Raw genomic sequence first — 22,352 nt, forward strand, 5'->3', positions numbered from 1 at the left:
TTCCACTTACTCGTTTTCGATCGTGGCTCTCGTGGTCCATCAACGGTCACCTTAATCGCCCTCGTGTAGGTCGCCACTTGGGGTGGTGTCGTCGACACGGTAATGGTGATGCTGAAGCTTTTTCCTGTCGCAGAGAACAATATATGAATTGCTTATATATACCAATGTGTTTGTGCTTTCACTAATTTATTCTTTTTTATTACTCTTTTATATGTATCACTAATTTATCTGTTTGCATTGTTTCAATCAATTTACGAATGTGTATTTATTTTTTACAGTATCAAATATCCCTACAGCACAGGTCATTCCTTATAATGTTGCAGCAATGTAAGCTTCTGTCCTATAATGTATAGAATTGATTCGCAATCTTTTCGTCTAATAAAAACGTAAATTATTTTTATATAAAATTATTTTTCTCAAAAAGTAACTAATTTATGTAACTAATTTTTTTAAAATGTCCGATTTTCGAGATATTCTGCAAATTTATGAGAAACAGACTTTCAAAATGCGTTTTGTCCAAAATTTCATTTTTTTTAGTTAGAGATGACAGAGTGTCGAAAGATTCATATTATAAGCTATTTTGGAATGTTCAGAAGATTTTTTCATTGTTAATTTAAATGCTAAAAAAACGTAGACATTCCGAAGTGCATTATATTTTTTAAAGACAAAAATACATTTGCTTAATATTTTTAGCAATTGTTTAGCAATTTTGTTTAATATTTAACATCCTACTGATTGACATATTATTTTCTGTAAAGTGCTTTCTTTCTCATTTTCTGAAAATTACAAATTTTTTGGACAAAACGCATTTTGAAAGTCTGCCCCTTATATATAAATAATTTCATGTTTATTTTATCAATTAAACGCTAATTAACATATTTGTTTTTATCTTTGATTAAACGCGACCAAGATGACATCCAATTTATAATTTGCGAATTTGCAATTACATCCGTGTCTATTATTAGATCTTAAGCTCGGTATTCTTAAGCATTATATATATTCTTAAGCGTTAAAAGATAATAGAGAAGGATGCTGGGGGTGGAGCGGTCGTGTACATATATCATCGGTGAAGGTCTGGAAGTTGAAGGCTCGGTATATTAATTCCTTCTCCATAAACGTCCGTCGGAGAGATTGACTACGCGCTCTTAAACGGCCCATCGCGCGCTAATATGCATTCGGTAATTCGCCGAATCTCTCTCGCAACTCTTCCGTAGGAGAAGCAGCTAGTTGTCTCTTTCGACCAATTGTCCCTCTCGAACGGAGGGTTCGTTCTCGCGGTGAGAAATTTATACCTAGATTTAGTCTCTCGTTATTTACGTTCTCTCCGGAATTAGAAACCCGGAGGATGCTTCGGTATGCTTTAGCCGAACTAATTGTAAGTCGTCTCGTGGTAGCCGATACAGCAGGCGATAACTTGACGAAAACAATTCATACGGATCCCATCTATTTCGCGGGCCATCCGTTCGACCAAAACACTCGGTGTCAACTTGTCCAATATGATGAAACGAAACACGACCAAGACTGCTGTTTACGCCCAAAAGAGACGATACCTAACGCGCCGCGGACATGCAATCGTTTGTGTTGGCGTAAATGTCAACGATTTGTAATTGTCTCCCCTTGGTACACCCAGTTCCACCTCGCTGTGTCTGTCAACATGATAACCGGCATCAAACACCGCCAGCCCCCGCGCTACCCCCGGGAACTGCAACTGACTGCAGAGCTACATGGCGTTATATCCCAGTTATATCGCAACCCTCTCCGCTCTTCCGCGATAGAACCACCCCCGTTGCACCCGCCACCCGGTCCCAGGATACTTCCCGCGGCCGTCATTGCCATCGTCATCGTTCATCTGTCGCGTGCAAAGAGCATCGTTTCGGGATGTCGATTCAAATTTTTGCGTCAAAAGGCGATTTCTCTAACGTGATTTTTTTTTTGTAAAAATAGGTAACTGTTGGACAACGAAGGTAGAATATAATTTTTTTAAGTTTTCGTGGGAAGGCCTAACTCTTTCAGGACCGAGGAAGTACTAAAAGGGAGGGAACTTCAATAAAATTAGAATCAATTTTATAGGTACATGAAAAAAATGTTTTCGAAGATCAAGATGTCTAATTGGAAAATCAGGGAAAATCCGAAGATCAGGAAAGTCGGAAGAGTGGAATGGGGGAAGGTGGTGAGCAGTTGGAGGAAGGGTCGCACGTTGAGCTAGACTCCCTCTCCCCCGGCCGAGTCCATCGCATTTGGGGCTAATAATGCCGCACAGCCGACTCCCCTCTCCGGCGCCCGAACCTGCGGTTAATACTCGATGATGGGAACGGTCATCTGCAGAGACAGGACCCGGTCTGTGCATTCGCGAACGACGGACGGACGGTCGGTTGGACGGGCGGACGGACGGGCGAACGGACGGACGGACGGACGGACAGACAAAACCGGGCCACGCGTATGTGGCACCTATATAACATGCAGCATCACAGCTTGACTACTCACGATCTCCCGTGTGTCTCTCTCTCCCAGGGCGCGCGTGCATATGTGTACGTATATGTGTCGGTGCGTTGGCAATACACCGACGACGAGATGAGCGCGCCAACCCAAACCGCCCACACACAACCACCCGAAACCACTCGAAACCGTCCGTTAATACTCGTGGCGATGAGCGGAGGGGACGAGGATCGCGTAGGGCTAAGCGAGCAGCAGCAGCAACAGCAGCAGCAGCAGCAGCAACAGCAGTGTATAGGGTAGAAAGGCTAAGGGGGTGTGGGTGGGCGAAGGGGGAACGAGAGCGGACGCACGTTGGTGGTAGGGACGGAGCGGAGGTCCCAGAGTCTCCCAACAGGATGTCTCTGCAATTGTCAAATAATTACTATCGGTGGTAATTTCAGCCGTGTCGATATAGACTGCGGTATATTACTAATTATAGGCACGGGCCGCTTTCGACCCCGGCGATGATGATGGAACGGCCGTCGTCGTTTTCAGCCTCCGGTCCTCTTTGATTCGGCGCTACCATATTTCGTTTCTTTCCGGACGAAATGCGTTTTTGGAATTATCTACTCCTACTAGTGAATATACGAGAGAAGCGACCATTATCGAAATCAGAAAATCTTCTCAGAAACGCATCTCTATTTGTCAAAGATCTCACAGCGGCCAATGTTTTATAAGTTTATGATAGTTTTAATGAAAAGAAAAATGATCGTCGACCAGTTTGCGGTTGTTTCGCATTATTTCCTTTTTAACGTAGACTGACTTTAATAGTTGGCTGATTAGAGGTAATAAACTGTGAGGTGTGTGATCGGCGAGTTGTAATCTCTTACGTGACAACAGAAGACACGTGTAAAAGCAATTTCAATCGAATATATACTGACAGAGAAAATTGTGCGGTGAGAAAAATCGTGAGAGGGATATCAGCCACTCGCCAAGTCGCCGAAAAATAATCTCGTATCGCGCTGATATACATGACGCGATCGCTCTTTTTAATCGAGGAGGCAACGGCCGATTTTTCGTGGCCTCGCCGTTTTAAAATCCTCGCTGCAATTTCTTGAATCAGTTTGCCGGCCGATGCGATGCAATTCAATCAAATTAATAAGTCGCGGAAACAAAACCTCGATGATATAGGAGGGCCGGTACGCCCGATGGTGGTGGCCAGTATCAACACACCGAGAGCGGTTTGGTCAATCGCCGAAATTGAGTATTATGGATTATCGGGGAGAGATTGAAACGGTAAAAAAAAAAAATATATAACAACGAGCCGAAAAATGGACAAAGGGATCGAAGGATTTCGAGCGAGGGAAGTGTCTCTTTCGCTAATTGACTCCGGGGACCGATGCACCTGTGCGTCGGAGGAGTAAAATCGGTGACCCTGCACTTCATGATCAAATCAAATGAAACATAGATGACGCGCTACAGGACGAATATCCCGTGTACGAGTAGTCTGACCCGTTAATTCATAAACGCGCCCTCCGGATCGTGGGGTGCAAAATGCATTTGTAGGCTTTGACAAAGCCGCCTACTGATCCGTGAATAATTATTATAGGCTAGGAAATCGATATTTTGATAATGCAAATGAGGTCGAATGCAATCGTAAAGATTTCGTAAGAAAAACAGCAACTTAAGATCTTTACTTTGTATATACATTTTATATTATACAAAATATTAATGTATTATTAAGTATATATTATTTTCTATCTACATTTTTTTTTATTATATTATTAGAAAAAAATAGTTGCGTTAGTTGTTTTTCATCACGATTTAGTCAATATTGTTTTGACATTTTTATCAATTAGTATTGGCGCGAAAGAGCCGCGGTGATAGAAAATTAAGGATAGAAAATTAAGCGAAATATGAACAAGTCAAGAGCTTCGATCGTTGGTTGATTTTGGCAAGTCATCTTCTCCGTCTATATTCGTCTATATCCGTTGGATGATTTCTGATTAACGGCCAGTTGTTTCGAATGCTCGGTTGGGGCTTGCGGCAGACATCGAGTAATGACTCTGGGGGTGGCAGGAGAGCGGGAACTCGCGAATGGGGACACACGGGGATGGACGAGGGTGGCACGATGATGATGATTACAATAACCGTGATTTTAGAGGGCTGGAAATCGTGGCACGCGCTTTTGCCCGTCCTAGTATACAGAGCCGCAGATTTCTCTCTTACGAACTTCAACATGATCAAAGGTACGGTAAATCATTTCCGGAAGGATAATTGGAATGTCGATACACTTCTTTTACAAACATGCGACGTCTTTTATTAAATGCGACACGCCACTGAACTAAAGGAAATACTTTGTGTTGCACAATTCTTTTAAGAATTTAAAGAGAGAAATAAAAAAATGTAATAATCAAAAAGACTCACCTCTACCACTTCTGCCGACGAATCTAAGATCATTAAATTTGGCGACTTGATTCTTCATTAACGCGGTAGAATTTCGTAATTCGGCGCAACAGTTCTCGTCATTACCAGCTCGAACTGTCACGAGAGTCCCATCGCCAACTTCGCCGAGGGCAACCACTTTAAATGCCACTGGAAGCGTTTTGTTGGATCGCCAGTGCGTCGGTAGTTGGCTGCACAGAAAGTACGGCGATCCTGAAACAAAGATTTTTATTATACAGAATCCTTCAATTTAATTTAATATCTAATTTTAATGTAATTTTAATAAAAGCGTATAATGCGTAGATAAAAATATCTACTTGATCTAATTAAACAGATATCTATTTTTTAAATGATTAACATTATTATTAAATTGATTAAAAAAATGATTTGAAAAATTTATTAAATGATCAATTTAGTTTGTGATATCATTATTTTAGCTTCAGTTTATGATTGTATTTCCAACAAGCAATTCGTATATATATTGAAAGATGTATTTACAGAACTTATATTATATAAATATTGTAGATACCAAGATTTAATCTCGACCGGATTGGTCCTTTCTTTACTTATTTAATTTGTTCATATAGCGTTCTAGATTGACTTATAATTGTTGATGTTCATACACTTAAAGAAAAGATTGGTTGAATATGGCATAGCATTTTTAATCGGTTGCAACAGTCAATTTTTTCTTTTATTGTGCAACACGGATTATTCCAACAAATTCAACAATAGTGTAACAATATTTCAGCTATTTTGCGATAACATTGCAAACGTTGCAGTATGAATATATTAAATTTCTATGCTGTATGGATCTAATTAACACTTTGAAGCATAGTACAGTTACAAAAAATGTCCCACTTTTTTAGTGCTTAAACGTGAGACGTTATTTATACTAGCTTTAACTCGTGAAATTACTAAAAGCATAGTTTACATTCTGTTCTCCCTACTTAATATAACTAGAGACTAAGAAAAAGAAGAATATATATTACGATGTGTAAAGTATACCTCTTTGAACAGAAAAAAAAATGTGTTTTAGAAAGTATCACCAATCAACTTAAATTACTGATGAACAATACTTGAACTGAAGTTGCATGATGGAATCAAATATACTTTCCGTATAATTAAATACATACGTGAAATTTATTTTTGTTTTTATTACTTTGTTGTGTAATTTTGTATTCCATATAATTAAAATGAAACTATTTTGTCACATTTTATAAAAATATAATTTCTATGCAACAACGCAACACTTTTTGTTATAAAATCTTATATTTCAAAGAAAGAGAAAGTTAAATTGAAAAGTACATGAGAAAAGTGGATTTTGTACGCTTCTCTATCACTTTTAGAATTATTTAATTAAATAGACACTGTTAGCAAGAATTGGAACCAACCTGTCCTGACCAGTTCTCCAGGATGCTCGGCCTGCGCCTCGCCGACGAGCCTTTCGGTCCACCATAGTTCGCCGACGGCGGCACTCTCGCTCATTTCGCCGCCTCCACCTCCGGCGTCGGCGTCGTCTACTTGGTGGTACCTGCTGTTTACACCTTGCAGCGGCGCCAGGGAGGGACCACACGGGCCGGCGCCTTCGTGAGATCCAACGGTGCCGTAATTCTCCCCGCAGCCCACGGAACCCACCGGTAGATGCATCCCATCGGCCAGTAGCCGCCCCTCGTCGCCCAAGCACGCACCCCTCGGCTGGGACGTCGTGATTTCACTTACTTCACAGACGGAGGCGACTTCGTCGTGCCTCGCTACCAGCTACCGCGGTAGATCTTTCGCCGTTCGTAATCGATCAGTCGTTCCTTCTTCACGATTGCGTCGATTTTCATGATCGGTCGCGAGATTATCACTGCAAACTTAACACGGCGGAATTACGTTCCGGTCTTGATCCTTGATCGATGCGGCAGCTGTTTTCAACTCAGTCTTGCAATGTACCGTTGCACTTTTTGCGCGACGTGCGATCAGATAGACCGGCAATTCGAAATACATTGTCACTGTCTAGCGTCAATTTATTAACATTTAATATCTTAAGTCATCACTAATATTTATTATCTCACATTTAAATCTCTCTCTCTCTCTCTTTCTTTATCTATTTTTCTATGTCTTTTTAAGAACACTGTCGCCAGCGATCACTAAATCATCAGTCGCAGATTTCTATTCCTACAGGTTGCCGCTGCCAGGATGACGTAGGCGACGATTTCTCGAAATCGATATAACGTCACGGCGTTACACTTGGATGAACTTGGTGCACTTTTCCTACATAATCGCCTCCTGACGTTTCCTTCTGACGACGGACCGAGTCATGATCGCGATTGTCGGCGGTAGCGATCCGGTCGACGATCCTCTCGCGTGAACGTCAGTCGCGGTCGACGGTGCGCGACGTAATGTCGCGCGGAGCGGCTCGGTGGACCGCGTGTTCCACGCGTAAGCGGCCCGGGACGGCCTAAGCCCCGCGACTCTGGACCCCCGCCTCCACTTCTGCCCCCGGACTGACGCCCCTCGGTGGCAGGAACAAGCTACGCTCCAGCGCTCCCACCACGCATACCGCCCGCCCCACGTCGCGCCACTTTTCGCACCGTGATCTCCGCGGCGGAATCTCCGACGTAGTGGAATACTTCTCCGTCGACGACGTTCCTCCTTCAGCGTTTCCGCCGACGAAACGGTCACCGTTACTTTACGCGCGCGCGCGTACAGAGAGAGAGAGAGAGAGAGAGAGAGAGATCGCATTGACGTTTGCAAATTTTCCAGATTACCAGCTGACACAGGTGATCGAATATACGTCGGAATAAATTCGTGGGATTCCCCGTGAATCAGTGCAAACGATTATAATTTTCCTAAAGACTGATTAGCAATTTCACGCAATCGTATTTATTCAAGCATGAGCATTTAGAATTTTCCTATATATTGATTAGCGATTTTACGCGATTGTTTATATATTCAAGCAATTAGTCTTCGAGATTGAAGGTTAGAGAAGTTTAATTATTAAAGTATAGATTTATAGGTACATTGGGTCTCAGATGGTTCAAAGTCCATCGATCGTAGAACGTAGTTTGGTTAACAACAATCAGTTCCCGTTTGGGTCACCTCTTCTAATGATAAGGGGGAAGTGCTGATAAAAGTTTCGATGTTATCGTATAATTTCTCAGGACTGCCCAGCCTCCTAGTAGCCGCGATATGATGAGTCCAGCCTTCGAGTAATTCCCCTTCTTTCTTTGCAAAGTAGAAACGCGTGATGTGGGGATAGAATACGTTTTGCCACGGTAAAACTAGCGATGAATCTCCCATTAAACGTTCACCATAATGTGACTTATATATTAAGAACATTTACAAATAGCTCATTTATATTTAGTATAATGTATTAAGTGTAGTATTAACCCTCCAGGGCAAATGTCAAAATTTACAAACACAGATGATAGATCTGTAAGGTCCGTTTAATTTACCAGTCCAGTTAATTAAAAGACACTAATTAATTTCAGGGAGAAATGACATAACTCGTATTAAAAAAAAAAATCAATACTAAATTATTGTTAATCTTTTAATAAAAATAATCAAAATTTGCAAATGTATAACATAAAGAAATTTGAATCATTTGACATTTTTTACAAAGATTTATAATTGAGGGTCCATCGTTAACTTTCTAACCGGGCGGAGGATTAAGATTTTATCCCATACTTTATAAAAGTATATATATATATCGATATTTTCTATTTTTTATTTTGGTCCTTATTTTTATTTTTTAAATTACAGGAATTTTCTAAGAAAGATCTGATTACGATTAAAGGATAAACAAATATTTTAGGGAAGAAATATTTCTTGGATACACAGATCGGTGTATTGATTAAGTTTCTGTCTAGCTTATGCAAAATCTCAGCAATACAGCATCCCATCAAGCAACGGCAAGGCGTAACAAGTGTCTGTGTGACGTCATTCGGCTTTCTGGAGGCGGAGCCTCTCGTTGGGGAAGCAGGTAGAGGGGTCGAACTCTCCCATATCATGCATCGCTTGCCCCACCCCCGCAATTTTGTTCCTTTGCGCCTCCACCGTTTTCCACCTCCTGCCTCTCTTAACCCCTTTTCCTTTCTCGAGGAAGCTTGGATCTCAATGCTTCTTATTGGAACATTAAAAAAGTGCTTTAAACGATATTCTTTAAGTAATTGACCGTTTATTAAAGGATTCTCGATTATATTTCAAGAATCTACCGGCTTTATTCTTTCGAAAATCGCTCGATTCGATTTCAACGATTGTATAGTTTTATAATAACGCGTATATAGTGTCTTACATTATGTAATCTGAAATGATAATAATTTTATAAAATATAATATACATTTCTCAAAGAAATTGTTAATGAATTTACCTATTAGCTATAATTAATTATTAGACTTACAAAGACGTTGTCATTTTTTTAGATCTTTACGTGATTTGTTAAAAAGTTTCTTGGACCATCGTATATATATTTCAGACTCCATATTTCGCCAAAAATTCTGAATCGCGGTCACAAGATGCTACTGTTTATTGCACTGTGGTCTGTGCTGACGCGTAATCGAGAAGGTAGATGCGGTTTGCCGTGGTTCGCAAGAATATAGGTGATTAACCCCTTGGATGTGCTCCTTGTGTATGGATAAATTTATCAATCGCTCGCCTATTCGCGTCGTGAAATGTTCGGAATCGCCGCAAAAATCGGCACTACGATCAATCGCGAAACCGCAACCGCCGCGACCGCATTATTTGTATGTTACACAAGTAACAACGTACAAGCACGAATTAAGACATTAAATCTTTCGGATCTTTTCTCATTGATCGCAATTCGGATAAATACGTGCTGATTCTGAAAATTTATATGCTATATGAAGCGATTTTGCTGAAATATCTAAAAATTTAGCTAGATATAGATCTGCAGAAAACAAATGTTATTGGACTATAAAAATAATTATGTAAGATGTTTAAGTTTGTTGCTAGAATAGGCCTGTTCTTTTTGACTGAGCTTTTGCATCAGTTCATCTTTCTTCTTCTTCTTAACTTCTGAAGAGAAAAAGAAGAAAGATGAACTGATCCAAAAGTTCAGCTAAAAAGAAGTTCAGGCATAATGTCAAAACTTTTCGCAGCGTTGTTCCAACTTGCTTCAATTAATATAATTATTTTGACAGTCCAATAAAATTTATTTTGTAGATTTGTATCTAATTAAATTTTTAGATTTAGTTATTGAATAAATAAAAGAGTAAAAGAGTAAGAGAATAAGACAGTGAGCTGAAGTTTACCGAAAAGTGAAACAATCTAGCCTTAATGATTCAAACTTCATTGAAACTTATTCTGTGGAAAACTTTATTTTTTGAGTTATGTTGTAATTAATTGTAGCATAAATAAATTATAGCAATATATATATATGAAGTTAAATTTTTACTTTGTTAAAATCGTTCTGTGTACACATAGAAGTAACATGTTCAACACGATGTGTTACATTATACCAGAATATTGTTTGACACATCAAATAATAATTCTGATTATTTTGAATTAAAGACATTTTATGAATATTTTGCGCACTAAGAATATTATAGAGAATAAATAATTAATTATTAAGTATAAATTTAGTCAATTTGATTTACGATCCGCCAACATCCGACCGAAAGGAGGTTCAGTAAAACATTATTCAACTACGACAAAAGATTATGTCCGACGACTGCATTAGGCAGTACGAGATAACAGATTAACAGCGGCCAAAATAAATAGGATCTTTTGACGCATTTTTATCAGTGCAATGGTATCGCTCTGAGCCACTTCCAGCGCCACCGGAAAAGCTCACAAGACCATCTTATCGTTGACTGCTTTCTGAGAAAAGTGTCGGCTTACATAAAGTATTATTCTCTGCGAGATATGCTCTACTACTCTTTTAATAATAATTATATACAAAATTAAATTTCTTCTTGTTCAAAAATTTACTTCGATAATTTTTGATGTTGTTTTTATTTATAATTTATTTCACTTTCTATTTATTTTATCGATAAATAAATTTTTTCATTATAATTTAATTTTTAAAAAATGTTATGTTTTTATAAAAAACGTTTTATATAATATTATAGTTTAATTATAGTAAAAATTAAAGACATTATAAAATCTCAAAGGATATATGTTTTAGAAAGTGTGTTTGCTTCTTTTACATTGCAAGATTTAAAGGCGAAAGAGAAATTCTCATCTTTTCGGTAGATAAAGACGGCGTATCGTTAGGCATAAGTTAATTTGCCTTCTACGCGAAAGCCGAGCTAATGAACTATAAATAAGGGAGGAATACTTGTGCCAAGTGGACAGCCGCACTTACTGACCCTTCGTAATTAAAATCCCGTCCTAAATCAGGACTAGGGATACGATTAGACGAGGATCGTTCCTGCTCCGTCAGCTTACCACTAAATCCGCCGCGACCCTTACATATTTGAACCTTCATCTCCCTTGGTTCTTACACGCGTATGTATATTTTTGCATAGCAGCTAACTTTATTACAAATGTAAAGTTTCCGCGTAGATCAGCTTAAAAGAAAACACGGAAAGAAGTTTGCAATTTAACACAAGTTTCAATACATATAATAAAATGCACTGAAACCATTTTGTAGCTAGACAACTTGGAGTTATAATGGCCTAATGACAAATGTATCGTGATTTCAGAAAGAATTATTATTAGAAACAAAAAAATATGTGATCTGTTCGTGACCATACGGAATGACTCTTTTCGTTCTTTCCCGTTTCCAATACAATTCGTCTTTCGTTAATTCAGCTACGAAGCGTGCAGTTAATAATCCTTTTACGCAGAACACGCGATAAAACGAGGGCGGGAGAGTTGAGAAGAAAATTTGTCGGAAAGACGAGGGTTGCTGTATAAAAATACATACTGTATTATATATAAATTTTTTTAAAATACAAACATGTTCACGGAATAACGATTGAACATGTTCACGGTTGCGAAAAAAATCTAAAAATTTAGCTAAATAAGATTTTAAAATAATTTCACGCGTTAGACGATAAAAATAATTATGTACAACGCTTAAGTTGATTGCAACTTAATGTCAAAATTTTTTGCACCATTGTTCATCATGTGACCGTCTTACATAATAATTTTATTAGTCCAGCCAATAAAATTATTGTATTTTCAGATCTATTTGAATATTTCAGCAAAATTGTTTTGTCTCAATAAATGTATCTACGAGGAGGAACAACTCAAATTTCTTAAACAGGTTGCCTTAAAATAAATAAATATGCTGCATTAAAATCAATATTTATAATTCTAAATATGAAATTATTCGTTGATTTACTGTGTATAAGAGAAGGCATTTACACTTATAAAATTTATAAAATAAAGCTTATTTTGTCAGGATGTATCAATTATTGATACATTTTGATTTTATATATATAGAAAAACAATTACGAAATATATCAGTTGTTCGAAATAACATTATCTTACCGTGAAATATCACTGCTTAATTAAGGTTGTTCTCGAGAACGCTTCTCTTTCACTTTATTCCACCGTGTCGTTTGAAAGATAACTGGCAGAGACAGTAAAACTGGAAAAAGTAAAAGAGAAAGAAAGACATTATGATATTAGATACGACAAATAGAGGTCTCGAATGCACCACGATTTAACGAGTTGAAATACAGCTTTCCCGCCACCGTTACCTTCCATCCTCACGTCCCTCTCGGCGGTTATATTTTCCCCAACCACTGCGAGGTAGATATGTCCACCCTTGTATGTTCCGTTAATAAGCTTAATAAAGCCCCGCTGCGACTGTCTCCCTGTATTGTCCAGTACGCTCCAGATTCCAATGATACAGGGATGGCACTCTAGTTTCATATAACTTTGAAAAGCGGCAATGCTATCTGCCACGTCATTTGTTTCCTTCGATCACTATTTTAAAAATTATATTTTTTAGTAAACTGATCAAGAAATGTGACTTGTTAATTACATGAGATTAATACACAGAAGAGATTAATAAACATTAAAATATATATATTTAATGTTTTAATTTGTTATTAATTTGATACATTTTAAAACATGATTTTTAAGTCATTATCGGAGAAGATGGTATGTATGCTTGCATCTATAATAAATTTTTACTTATTTTTTAAATTATTTCGATCTTTATTTTTTTAAAAGTTCATCGCACAATTTTTTGCATTTGTAAATAGAATTTCATTATTTTTGTGATATAGATGTTATAGATATAATAGTGCATTTAAGTGAATAAGAATGATAACAATTAATAAGCGACGGGTCTACTCGGTTATCAAAATTTATAGCTTCTACCTCCCTGTACTTACAACAACAGGGAATGTAAGCTCGACAAGGTCCAGCTTTGAGAAGGACATCAAAAGGATGATAATACACAGACGTGAGATTTGCTCCACCTCTCTCTCTCGCGTTCGAATCCTATTTGGCTGCGCGAGCTTTAAAGTATGAGCTTGGTCTCTCGTTCGTTTGGTTTGCATTGCAAAGCGTAAATTGACTGAAGTATTAAATGGAAGCATTCAAGTAAAAACTATCCCATAAAGGTGTTGTAACTTGTAAATCGAGATTAAAAACGACAAAATCTCTTTTATTAAATAGCTCTTCTCATAATTTGATTATTATTGACAAAAACTTTTTTCAATGCTATAAATTTTAAATCTTACAATAATATTCCAGTCATCAAAATAATTTATCTGTATATAATATAAATTGTTCTAATTTTTCAAAACTTTTTCATTATCTTACATAAAAAGTAAAGCGAAATAAATTAAATAATACATTTTATTCGTCCGTTTAAAATACATCGAAATAAACTACATTTTTATAAATTTTATATTCATTACATTTCACGGTATTAAAAGCATTGCTTGTAATTATAATATTTATTTGTAATTAGCTTTATTCGTTTTATAGTACGTTGAATTCAACAATTTTTTAAAGTACGTATAAAAGATCCAATATCTATTGTATTACATATTTTACACATTTTTGTAAACATTAAAAATAATTTAGAATTAATTGTATAATTTAACTTTAAATTCCTTCATTTTTTCGAACAGAAAAAAACACATGTTAAGGTAATTTTATCAATATTAATCAATTTTTTAAAATAGTTTATAATATTTATAAAGTTCAGGAATTATATCCTAGTAAAACACCAAGTTACATGTAACGTACTTGTTAGTTGTAATAATTTCCCATTTAATAATATAACACACAAATTGCAATTGTGAAAATTACAACTAACCGTAATATTTACTATTTGCTATTTAATATAATATAAAATAAAAATATAATTCTTGATTTTTTTTCTTTACCTTAACGTCGCTGGATTATTAGTGTAGATTATATATATATATATATGTATATATATATATTAGGTGCGCAACTAAGTTCTCGCTGTTATTTTGATGCAATTTTTATCAAAATAACAGCGAGAACTTAGTTGCGCACCTAATATATATATATAATCTACTAATTATTCAGCGACGTTACGGTAAAGAAAAAAAATCAAGAATTATATTTTTATTTTATATTATATTAAATTGACTCAAAGAAATCATACCGTTTTGTGTGTGTGAGATGTAATGGTAAAATATATATATATATATATATATATATATATATACGATTTCTTTGAATCAATTTAAATAAGCATTAGAAAAAAAATCAAATATTAATGCTAACATGGTAATTCATTCAACTAATTCCCCACTCAACAATATAATTAATACAACACCCGTTATATTATTGAGTGGGATATTATAACTAAATGCTAGGTTATAACTTAACTTGTACTTTACTTGATACATATAACTTGGTTTTACTGTACTATGATATAATATAATAATATAATTCTGGATTTTCGTTCTTTTTACCACAGTATCGCTCAGTAATTAGTAATTACATATTACTTACCACATAAAACAGCGTTGTATGTAAAACGGCAGACCGTGCGACTTCTTCCAAGTCAAATTTAAGTCGTAATAAGTGTTAAATTTCAAAAATGAAATGTTAACGTTAACGGTACTATACTGCGCGCTGCGCATGCGCGGCCATATTAGTTCGCGTCTTTCTCTCGTGCGTAAGTCACGTCGTTTATCGTCGCACTCGTCATTATTCTCGGCGGTCTCTCTCGTCGTGATCGAATTTCGTGTGCGAATAAGTGTCGAAGACGTTTGGGAATCACTGTGAGTATCGAACAAAAGCGGGCAATCCTCGTGACGTGTTGTTTACTTCGCAGCGAGCAAATGCGTTTTCGTGACGAAAGGTTACATCGCGTACGTGCCAAACTGCCGAAAATACGTTCGAATTCCTGCGCTCCGCTTCGAATCGGTAACTACCCAAACAATCGTCGCAATACGTATTACTTGATTTGCTTTCGCGTTGTGTTTTTCGAGTGTTTTTCGTCTAAATACTCTAAATGCGATGATAGTTATGAATTGTTCGCTGAAAAAATTCAATAAAATTCGATAATAATTACGACAAATTTTCAAAGCCCGTTGAATAATTGACTATAGCATAGAGAGATCCGAGAATCTCTTTGTTCAATTAATACGCTTGCATTTGTCAATAAATTAATTGTAGCCTAGACGTATTTATTTCGCGAATTGCGCATTTACGTCGCATTTGTGCCGCGTCGCGTCATTCAAAATCGGAGCGGATTTCGGAAGTGACTTCTACGATCGAGACTTTGTGAAGTGAATAAAGATGTCAGGATTCTCTGGTGTGTGTTTTGTTTACGTCTCGGACGGATCGCGCAAGCGGACGGGAATGTCTGAACGAGATCGGAGAAAATGGAGAAATTCTTGGAAGCTGCGATTGGTGTTTCGGACAACGACGCCACAACGACCGGTGAGTAAACTTATTTATTACGTACTTGTATCTTTCACTCTCCGTTTGCATCGCTGTTTTTCACTATCATAACGTTGCGTCATCTACACCGTGGATCGCCCACTAATTACATTATAAATCAGTTGTTGCGAAAAATCGGAAAAACAATTTTTATTGTTTTACATTTCCACTTTATATTCTAAACATTTTTGAACTCGGATATCATATTGATTATTACATAGATCATTTTTTATAGCAAAATATAAACGGAAACTTTGAGTGTTGAAATTTTGACTGCTCCTTAAAAAATCTATGATGCAGGCGAAGGGTTAATTATCTGTATTTTTTTTCAAAGTAAACTGATATCACGTAATGCCTGTTGTCGTATTTTGACAAATTCGTTGTTCTTTACGAATCGTAATTTAAGCGCTTAACCTCGCTGCGTAACCGATGATAGATAAGTAGCAAATATAATTCGTCGCGATTGTTCGTTTACTAAAAAATGATTGTTGTGCACATGAGTACTTCGGAAACTTCCTTAACTGTCGTAGATAGAAAATGATCGGTAAAATAGATCTCTGGAGTCGCACATGACATAGCTGGGCGGTTTCGTTACCTATCGCGAGATGTTTGTATTTTCATGTTTCGTTACCGATGGCGCCACTTCGCTGTGCTACGTGCGTTTTCATCGTTTTGACGATTCGACAGGAATGATTGCTCCGTAGTCCTCATTTAAGCTGTTTAAGGCTCACTTGGACTTATAATTAGATGGATCCCAACTGTGGACACACATTTAAACAGAATTGGTAACATTAGTTTAATAAAAGTGAATGAATTATTATTATCTTAGAACGATTCGTTATTTGTTACTTTTTTATTAAAGTAAAATATTATATTAAAAAATTACATCATGTTAATAATCAATATTAATTGTGAAATCAATGTTAAAACTTAAAATTTTAAACTAGTGACTATATATTCTAAGTTTTTCTTTATATTAAATTTAAATTTAATAAATTTTCGATAATTCTTTACATTAATATTTTTATTTTTTAATGTGCTTATCTTTGAGAAATTAAATTGTGATTTATAAACGCAGATTTTATTACAAATTTTTATTAAACATTGTTTTATTAAACATTGTTTTTTTCAAAATATGAATGTCATTAAGAATGCATTTCACATACTGAAAATTTATAATTCACATTACGTATATAGTACGGATTTTCAGTATTGGCTGCAGTGATTATCGAAATGCAGTCTAAAAAATTAAGTAACAAAACATTTTTTGATATTCAAATTTCTATTATAAAATATTTTCAGCCAAGTATACATAATATGATCTACTGAATAGTTATAAAGATAATAAGGGATTGAAAGTAACGATAAAAGTAACCCGTAATGAAAGTAACGGTTGACCTGTTATTGTAAAAATGTAATAACGACATTATCGTTACCATTACAGTCAGAAAAAATAATGACCAAAAAAAAGTAACGAAAACAGTAAAGGCATTTCCTAACCCTGCATTTAAGCATCATTTACTCTTATAGATACATGTTTTTACGAATCATGGTGCAATAAATTTGAGAAAAAGTGGAAGAAGTTAAAAAAGAAATAAAAAGAATAGGAATAATAATTAAGATTTATGTATGTACTTGATATGATATATAGATAGAGTGTGATAGGAAATTAAAAAGCCTAATTTTTATTTATATTTCTTAATAAAAAAGTTTGATGAGCGATCGATAATATATTGCGACATAAAATCGTTTCTGATGATTTTTATGTGACACTCTTATCATCTCTTAGGCGTGTGTTTCAAAATTCTTGATCAGCGCTGAAAATCTATAGTTTACATTACATGCATTATACATTTTCGGTATTGACAGTAAATTTTGGAATATAAACTTAATTTTACATTTTAATTTTTTTTTCGAAAGATTAAATAATTTTAAATTACGTTTAAAATAATATATTGGATAAAATAAAAATATTAAACAATTGCTATATGAATTTACGTACTTAGAATAATTTCCAGACAGCATGGAACATTCCAACGTTGCTGCAATAATGCTGGAATATTCTATGCCTTGGTTATTATATTTTAAATTACTATGAATTATAATGTTAAAAATAGATGTAATTGATATTTAAAAATAAAAAATAAGAACTTGTATCTTCTGAAACTCATTTTTATTTGTTCTTAAAAATTACTTTATCAAGTTTCATCAGAATTATGCCTTTATAAAAAATCGTATTATTTGAATTAAATTATTTGTGGAAAATAGATTCTTTTATAATTCTATACAAGGATAGGTTTACGGATATACAATATCACACATAAAAAAATCTATCTATAAAATATTTATCCGCCTGGTCGCTACGATCACCTCTCTTCTCTCTTGCTCTTTCTCTCTCTTGGTATCCTAACTCACTGGATCTCGCTGCATTATTCCCCTTCCTATCATCCCCCCGCTAGGCGTAAGCCACATTATACGACACCCGAGAAAATCGGGAGCACATCCTGTGCACCAAATGCACCCCGGTCGACAACAATGGGCCGGGTTTTGCACCATTATGTTGCTGGGGGATCGCATTACTGGCCGATACGATCTGGCGCGCTTTCAGCGCAGCTCTCAGATTTTATCGCGTACGCGCATGAATGGCCGGTCTCTTTCCTTTTCGACGATCGCCGCACACAACCATCGCGGACTACCGAATTTCGCGTCGGTCCGGCTCCAGAATTACGCAGGGTAATTACACAGTTGCGTAGGTTTTTTTCTGCTTATCTCGCGTGCAAACCATTGGGATAAAGATAGGGAGGGTTATCGGACACGCATAGCTGGAGCGATTCGTTCGCCGTGGTCACTGAGGTCGATTGAAATTATATTCGTGCGTTTTACTCCCTTTGCAGAAAAAGTGGTTGTTACAAGAATAGCGCATTAAGGATGTATCAGGTGTCTGTGTATAGTCTCGGTAAAAAAATAACTGAAATTGAAAATTTATAATTTCTATATAAAAATGAATGTTACATGCGTACGAAATAGTTTAATAAAGTCAATATTTATATACATTCAACAATACAATTTTTATAGTTTAAGTACAAATTATCTCATTTATTAATTATTTTTTAAAACGTATTTACTTACTGAAATAATTTTTCATCGAGGTTTTAATTCGCCGCCAAACTTTTTGCATCACGATTCAAGTACGATATTAGAAAAATCTGTAATTTTTTTCATTCTCTGAAACAAAAAAAAACACGTGTAATACATCCTTAACTAAAAATCCTTCGAATCTGTTTCATTTCTCGCGCGTATTCGCGATGCAAGCATCCGGGTGGTAAAAGCGATACGGCGGACATCCGCCGTATCTGTCGCTGTAAAAGCTACGTTATGATAGGATCTCGCGTTCTCGACAACGACCAGATTTTATCGATTGCCTCGAATGAATGGTCGATTTTTTTTATGCCTGGAGAGCCTAAGAGAGCCGCCGATTTGTGAAACTATATAACGGGAGGTGAGAGGCCTGTGGACCTTTTATCTTTCGCTTCCTTTCCCACGATCTGCCGCGTTTACTTTCTCCAATCGTTCGTTACCAACAGAAAAATTCGTATCGATTGGAATTGCGAGAGTCCACGGCAGTGACTAATTTACGCCAGTCTGCAATCGCGCCGTATTTCCTCGCGCAGTCCGTCTTCGGAGCGTTGCGAAGCGCCGCAAAAACGGTGCGAAGCGTATATCGAGGCAGTTTCATTAGGACGCGCGCGGTGAAATATCTCTACTCTGTTAGACAGTAAATATGCGCGAATTAGAATTTCAAGTGTCGCACCACGGGGCGGATCGTGTCTCCCCAAAAGAAAAAGGATATCGACGAGATGGCGCGAAACGGCGGCGGCCGGCAGTGGAGGCGACGGTGGGCGACGCAAAAAGCGCAGATATATACCACACGGAGAATATTATTTTTTAACCGAGTGATATATGACCGAGCGACGATTTACAGAGTTACAATGCCGACTGACGATTGCTTTCGTTTTTTACGGTTGCTGCAAAAAAAAAAAAATCCCGAAAGAAGACTTCTCTCGCACGTTCTTTTGTTCATATCGCTTGGCCACATCTTTCTATACGCATGACGTTTTGAATTTTTTTCGAAGCTGTTCATCAAGTCCGCATCTTTACCGCTGAGGTTTGATTTTTTTTTGGTGCAAAAAAAAAGGGAAGGAGAGGAATAGTATGGATGCACGAAAGGAAACGAGGGAGCCGCGTGGGACAATGGTTCTCTGGTACTGCCGACAATGGCAAACCATGCTTTTAATTTTTATGGGATTTTCGGGTTAAAAAGGCAAGCGCGCGCGCGCGCGCACACACACTATGTATACCGAACGAGCAGAATTTTCCTTTTGTGGGATTTTTATTAGGACTGTAAAATCCCTGTGGCTCGCCGACGGCCGAGAGAAACATTAAAAAAAAAAAAAAAAAAAAAAAAAACAACGGAAAAAACTTCCGAGTGAGATGTGTCGAGCAAGCATCGGCCCAGGTTGCAATCTAGCTCTTAATAACGGACACGTGCTTTTCGATTGAAAAACTCGCGAAAAAACTCGCTGACAAGCGCGCGTTAGAGAAGACTCCCGCAAAAAAGAGCACAACGAGCAATGATGTCGCAAACCGGATCCAGTATCTCTCCCTATGAACTACGTTTAAGACCAATTATCGGCGGTTAACACGAATTCCAGTCTACAAATCCGAGAACAGGCAGTAAAAAGGGACTTTTTACGTATAGAATGAAAATCGAATGTGTAATTTAGTAAATCGCACTTTTTATTGAATTTCGCAAAAACAGGGTTCTTCAGAATTTTGTTTCAAACACAAATAACGTTACGTCATTGTTATAATTTCCTGTCTAACAATAGCCGCCTTCGGTAGAATGTTTATTTTGCTGAACGCAGCAGAGTCTCTTCAGTCTCTTCACGCTGATTGTACTTTACCTAAAGAAATAGACCTAAAGAAATAGTCCTATCTTGAGTGAAGAAAACTAAGTCGCAAAATATTGCAACAACATTGCAATATTCTAGCAATATTCGATTGCGTTCAGCAGAAAAAATACGATTGGTTACACATTTAGATCCAACGAGGAACTAAGAACAAGAATCAATCACATTAAAGAATCTTACAATAGTTGCAAGCTGTTTTATCCATTAAACATAGTTATTGCAAACGTTGCAGCAAGTTTCTGTGCTGTATAGAAATATCGGTAATGTTATTATTACTTTGCGTTTCGCAGGAAGTGAAATCCATCGGAGTTTTTTGCCGCGAAATTTCTTCGGAATTTAACTTTATTAAGACACGCGACGACAAACCCGTTCGCGATCGACGTGTATTCTTCAGTATCGACTCGTTGTCTCGGCTCGTTTGCTTCTTTCCTGTCTGACTGGCGTAAATCGATCGGGCGCGGTGTTTCAAGGTAGCGTATAGTTATCCGTGCGTGTTCAGAAACGTGCGAGGAGGAACCGGGTGATCTACTGCTTTTAGGTTGTGTTTACGCGACGATCACCGCCGCCAATATCCTCTCTCTTTCCCTCTCTCTCTCTCTCTCTTTCTATTTCTCTCTCACTCATTCTCTCTTGCTCTCTATCTTTCTCCTTCTCTTTCCCCCGTGGAGTTTCCACGGAGAAAGCTCCGAAATGGACGTGCAACAGCTGTTACCGTCACTCCCGATGGAAACTGGCACGCGTTGCCCGCCTCTATAACGTTCGCGAGCACGTACGACTTATGCCAGTTACGAACGACAGATATTGATTGTTCTTCGGGCTTTTCGACCAGCTTCGAGTAATTCGTCACGGCCTTTCGTACGTTTCGGTTATCGGATGATGCCAGTATTCCTATTTGACTGAAAGACTCGCGTCAGATTTTATTCGATATGTATACATGACGTGTCTCGTATCTAGATACTGGATAAGTATACACGACAGAATTCTAGAATTATTGTACAAAATTTTCTTTCGAGCACAGTTATTTCGATGAATTTAACATCGATATTTGTTTAATTAAAATATTTTACAGAAGATCAGTTATGGAAATTATTAGAATATTATTAGAAATCTTGATAACACTGAAAAATAAATTTTGATCAATTGTTGTTTTTCAACAATTAATAGATGTTTATGTAGGACACTGAAAAAGGATACATATAATTTTTCAAAAAGTTCCACCACCTTTTAATTAAAAAAAATTTCACTTTGAATTTTTTATGTAATAATGTAAATTTGTAATATATAATTATAGAAGGAATATAAATATTTTTTTACAATATATTTAAAAAAATTAATGTGATAGTATGAAGCTTTTTTTATTGTTTATATACAATTTAAGTGATACATATTAAAATAAAAGTTAATGGCAATAGAGAGCATAGAGATTTATAAAATTATGTATAAGTAGAATAGAAGAGTAAAAACTTTGTTTTTGAAGATAGTAATATTAATAATTTAATATTAAAAGACCACTAAATTTATCGTCACACGCACGAGAAATTTCTTTTTTGTTACCGCAAATAAGTCTTTCTTTATTGAAAGAAAAAGAAATAGAGCCGTCGACAGATCGTAGGTCACCATAAGTGGCCGGCGACATATCGCTTAAAAGGCCGGATGTCGGCGCGAGATCTTACGTTGATGATT

At 36.6% G+C, this 22,352-nt stretch overlaps 2 protein-coding genes and 1 long non-coding RNA gene across 3 annotated transcripts in view; 1 reads left to right on the plus strand and 2 right to left on the minus strand.

Annotated features, from left to right (window-relative positions):
- LOC105148689 (uncharacterized) overlaps nucleotides 1-7,395 on the minus strand; it is a 37,743-nt gene extending 30,348 nt beyond the window's left edge. Inside the window, exons 1-3 of the mRNA XM_011060555.2 lie at nucleotides 6,252-7,395; nucleotides 4,843-5,073; nucleotides 11-124 (exon numbers count right to left, since the gene is read on the minus strand). Of these exons, the coding sequence (XP_011058857.1) occupies nucleotides 11-124; nucleotides 4,843-5,073; nucleotides 6,252-6,507 (601 nt within the window). The 5' untranslated portion in view covers nucleotides 6,508-7,395. The remainder of the gene's footprint in view (nucleotides 1-10; nucleotides 125-4,842; nucleotides 5,074-6,251) is intronic.
- Nucleotides 7,396-11,917: 4,522 nt separating this feature from the next.
- LOC105148690 (uncharacterized) lies at nucleotides 11,918-14,878 on the minus strand. The gene is made up of 4 exons (XR_846490.2): nucleotides 14,764-14,878; nucleotides 12,516-12,744; nucleotides 12,304-12,403; nucleotides 11,918-12,081 (listed from the first exon to the last, which is right to left on the minus strand). It is a non-coding gene; the product is annotated as an uncharacterized LOC105148690 (long non-coding RNA).
- Nucleotides 14,879-15,007: 129 nt separating this feature from the next.
- Nucleotides 15,008-22,352, plus strand: part of LOC105148693 (uncharacterized) — a 101,185-nt gene continuing 93,840 nt past the window's right edge. Inside the window, exon 1 of the mRNA XM_011060558.2 lies at nucleotides 15,008-15,699. The gene's annotated coding sequence lies outside the window, so the exon portion shown is untranslated. The remainder of the gene's footprint in view (nucleotides 15,700-22,352) is intronic.

The sequence above is a fragment of the Acromyrmex echinatior genome, chromosome 13, assembly GCF_024713525.1.
Source record: "Acromyrmex echinatior isolate Ae372 chromosome 13, ASM2471352v2, whole genome shotgun sequence".
In the NCBI taxonomy this organism is placed as follows: domain Eukaryota; kingdom Metazoa; phylum Arthropoda; class Insecta; order Hymenoptera; family Formicidae; genus Acromyrmex; species Acromyrmex echinatior.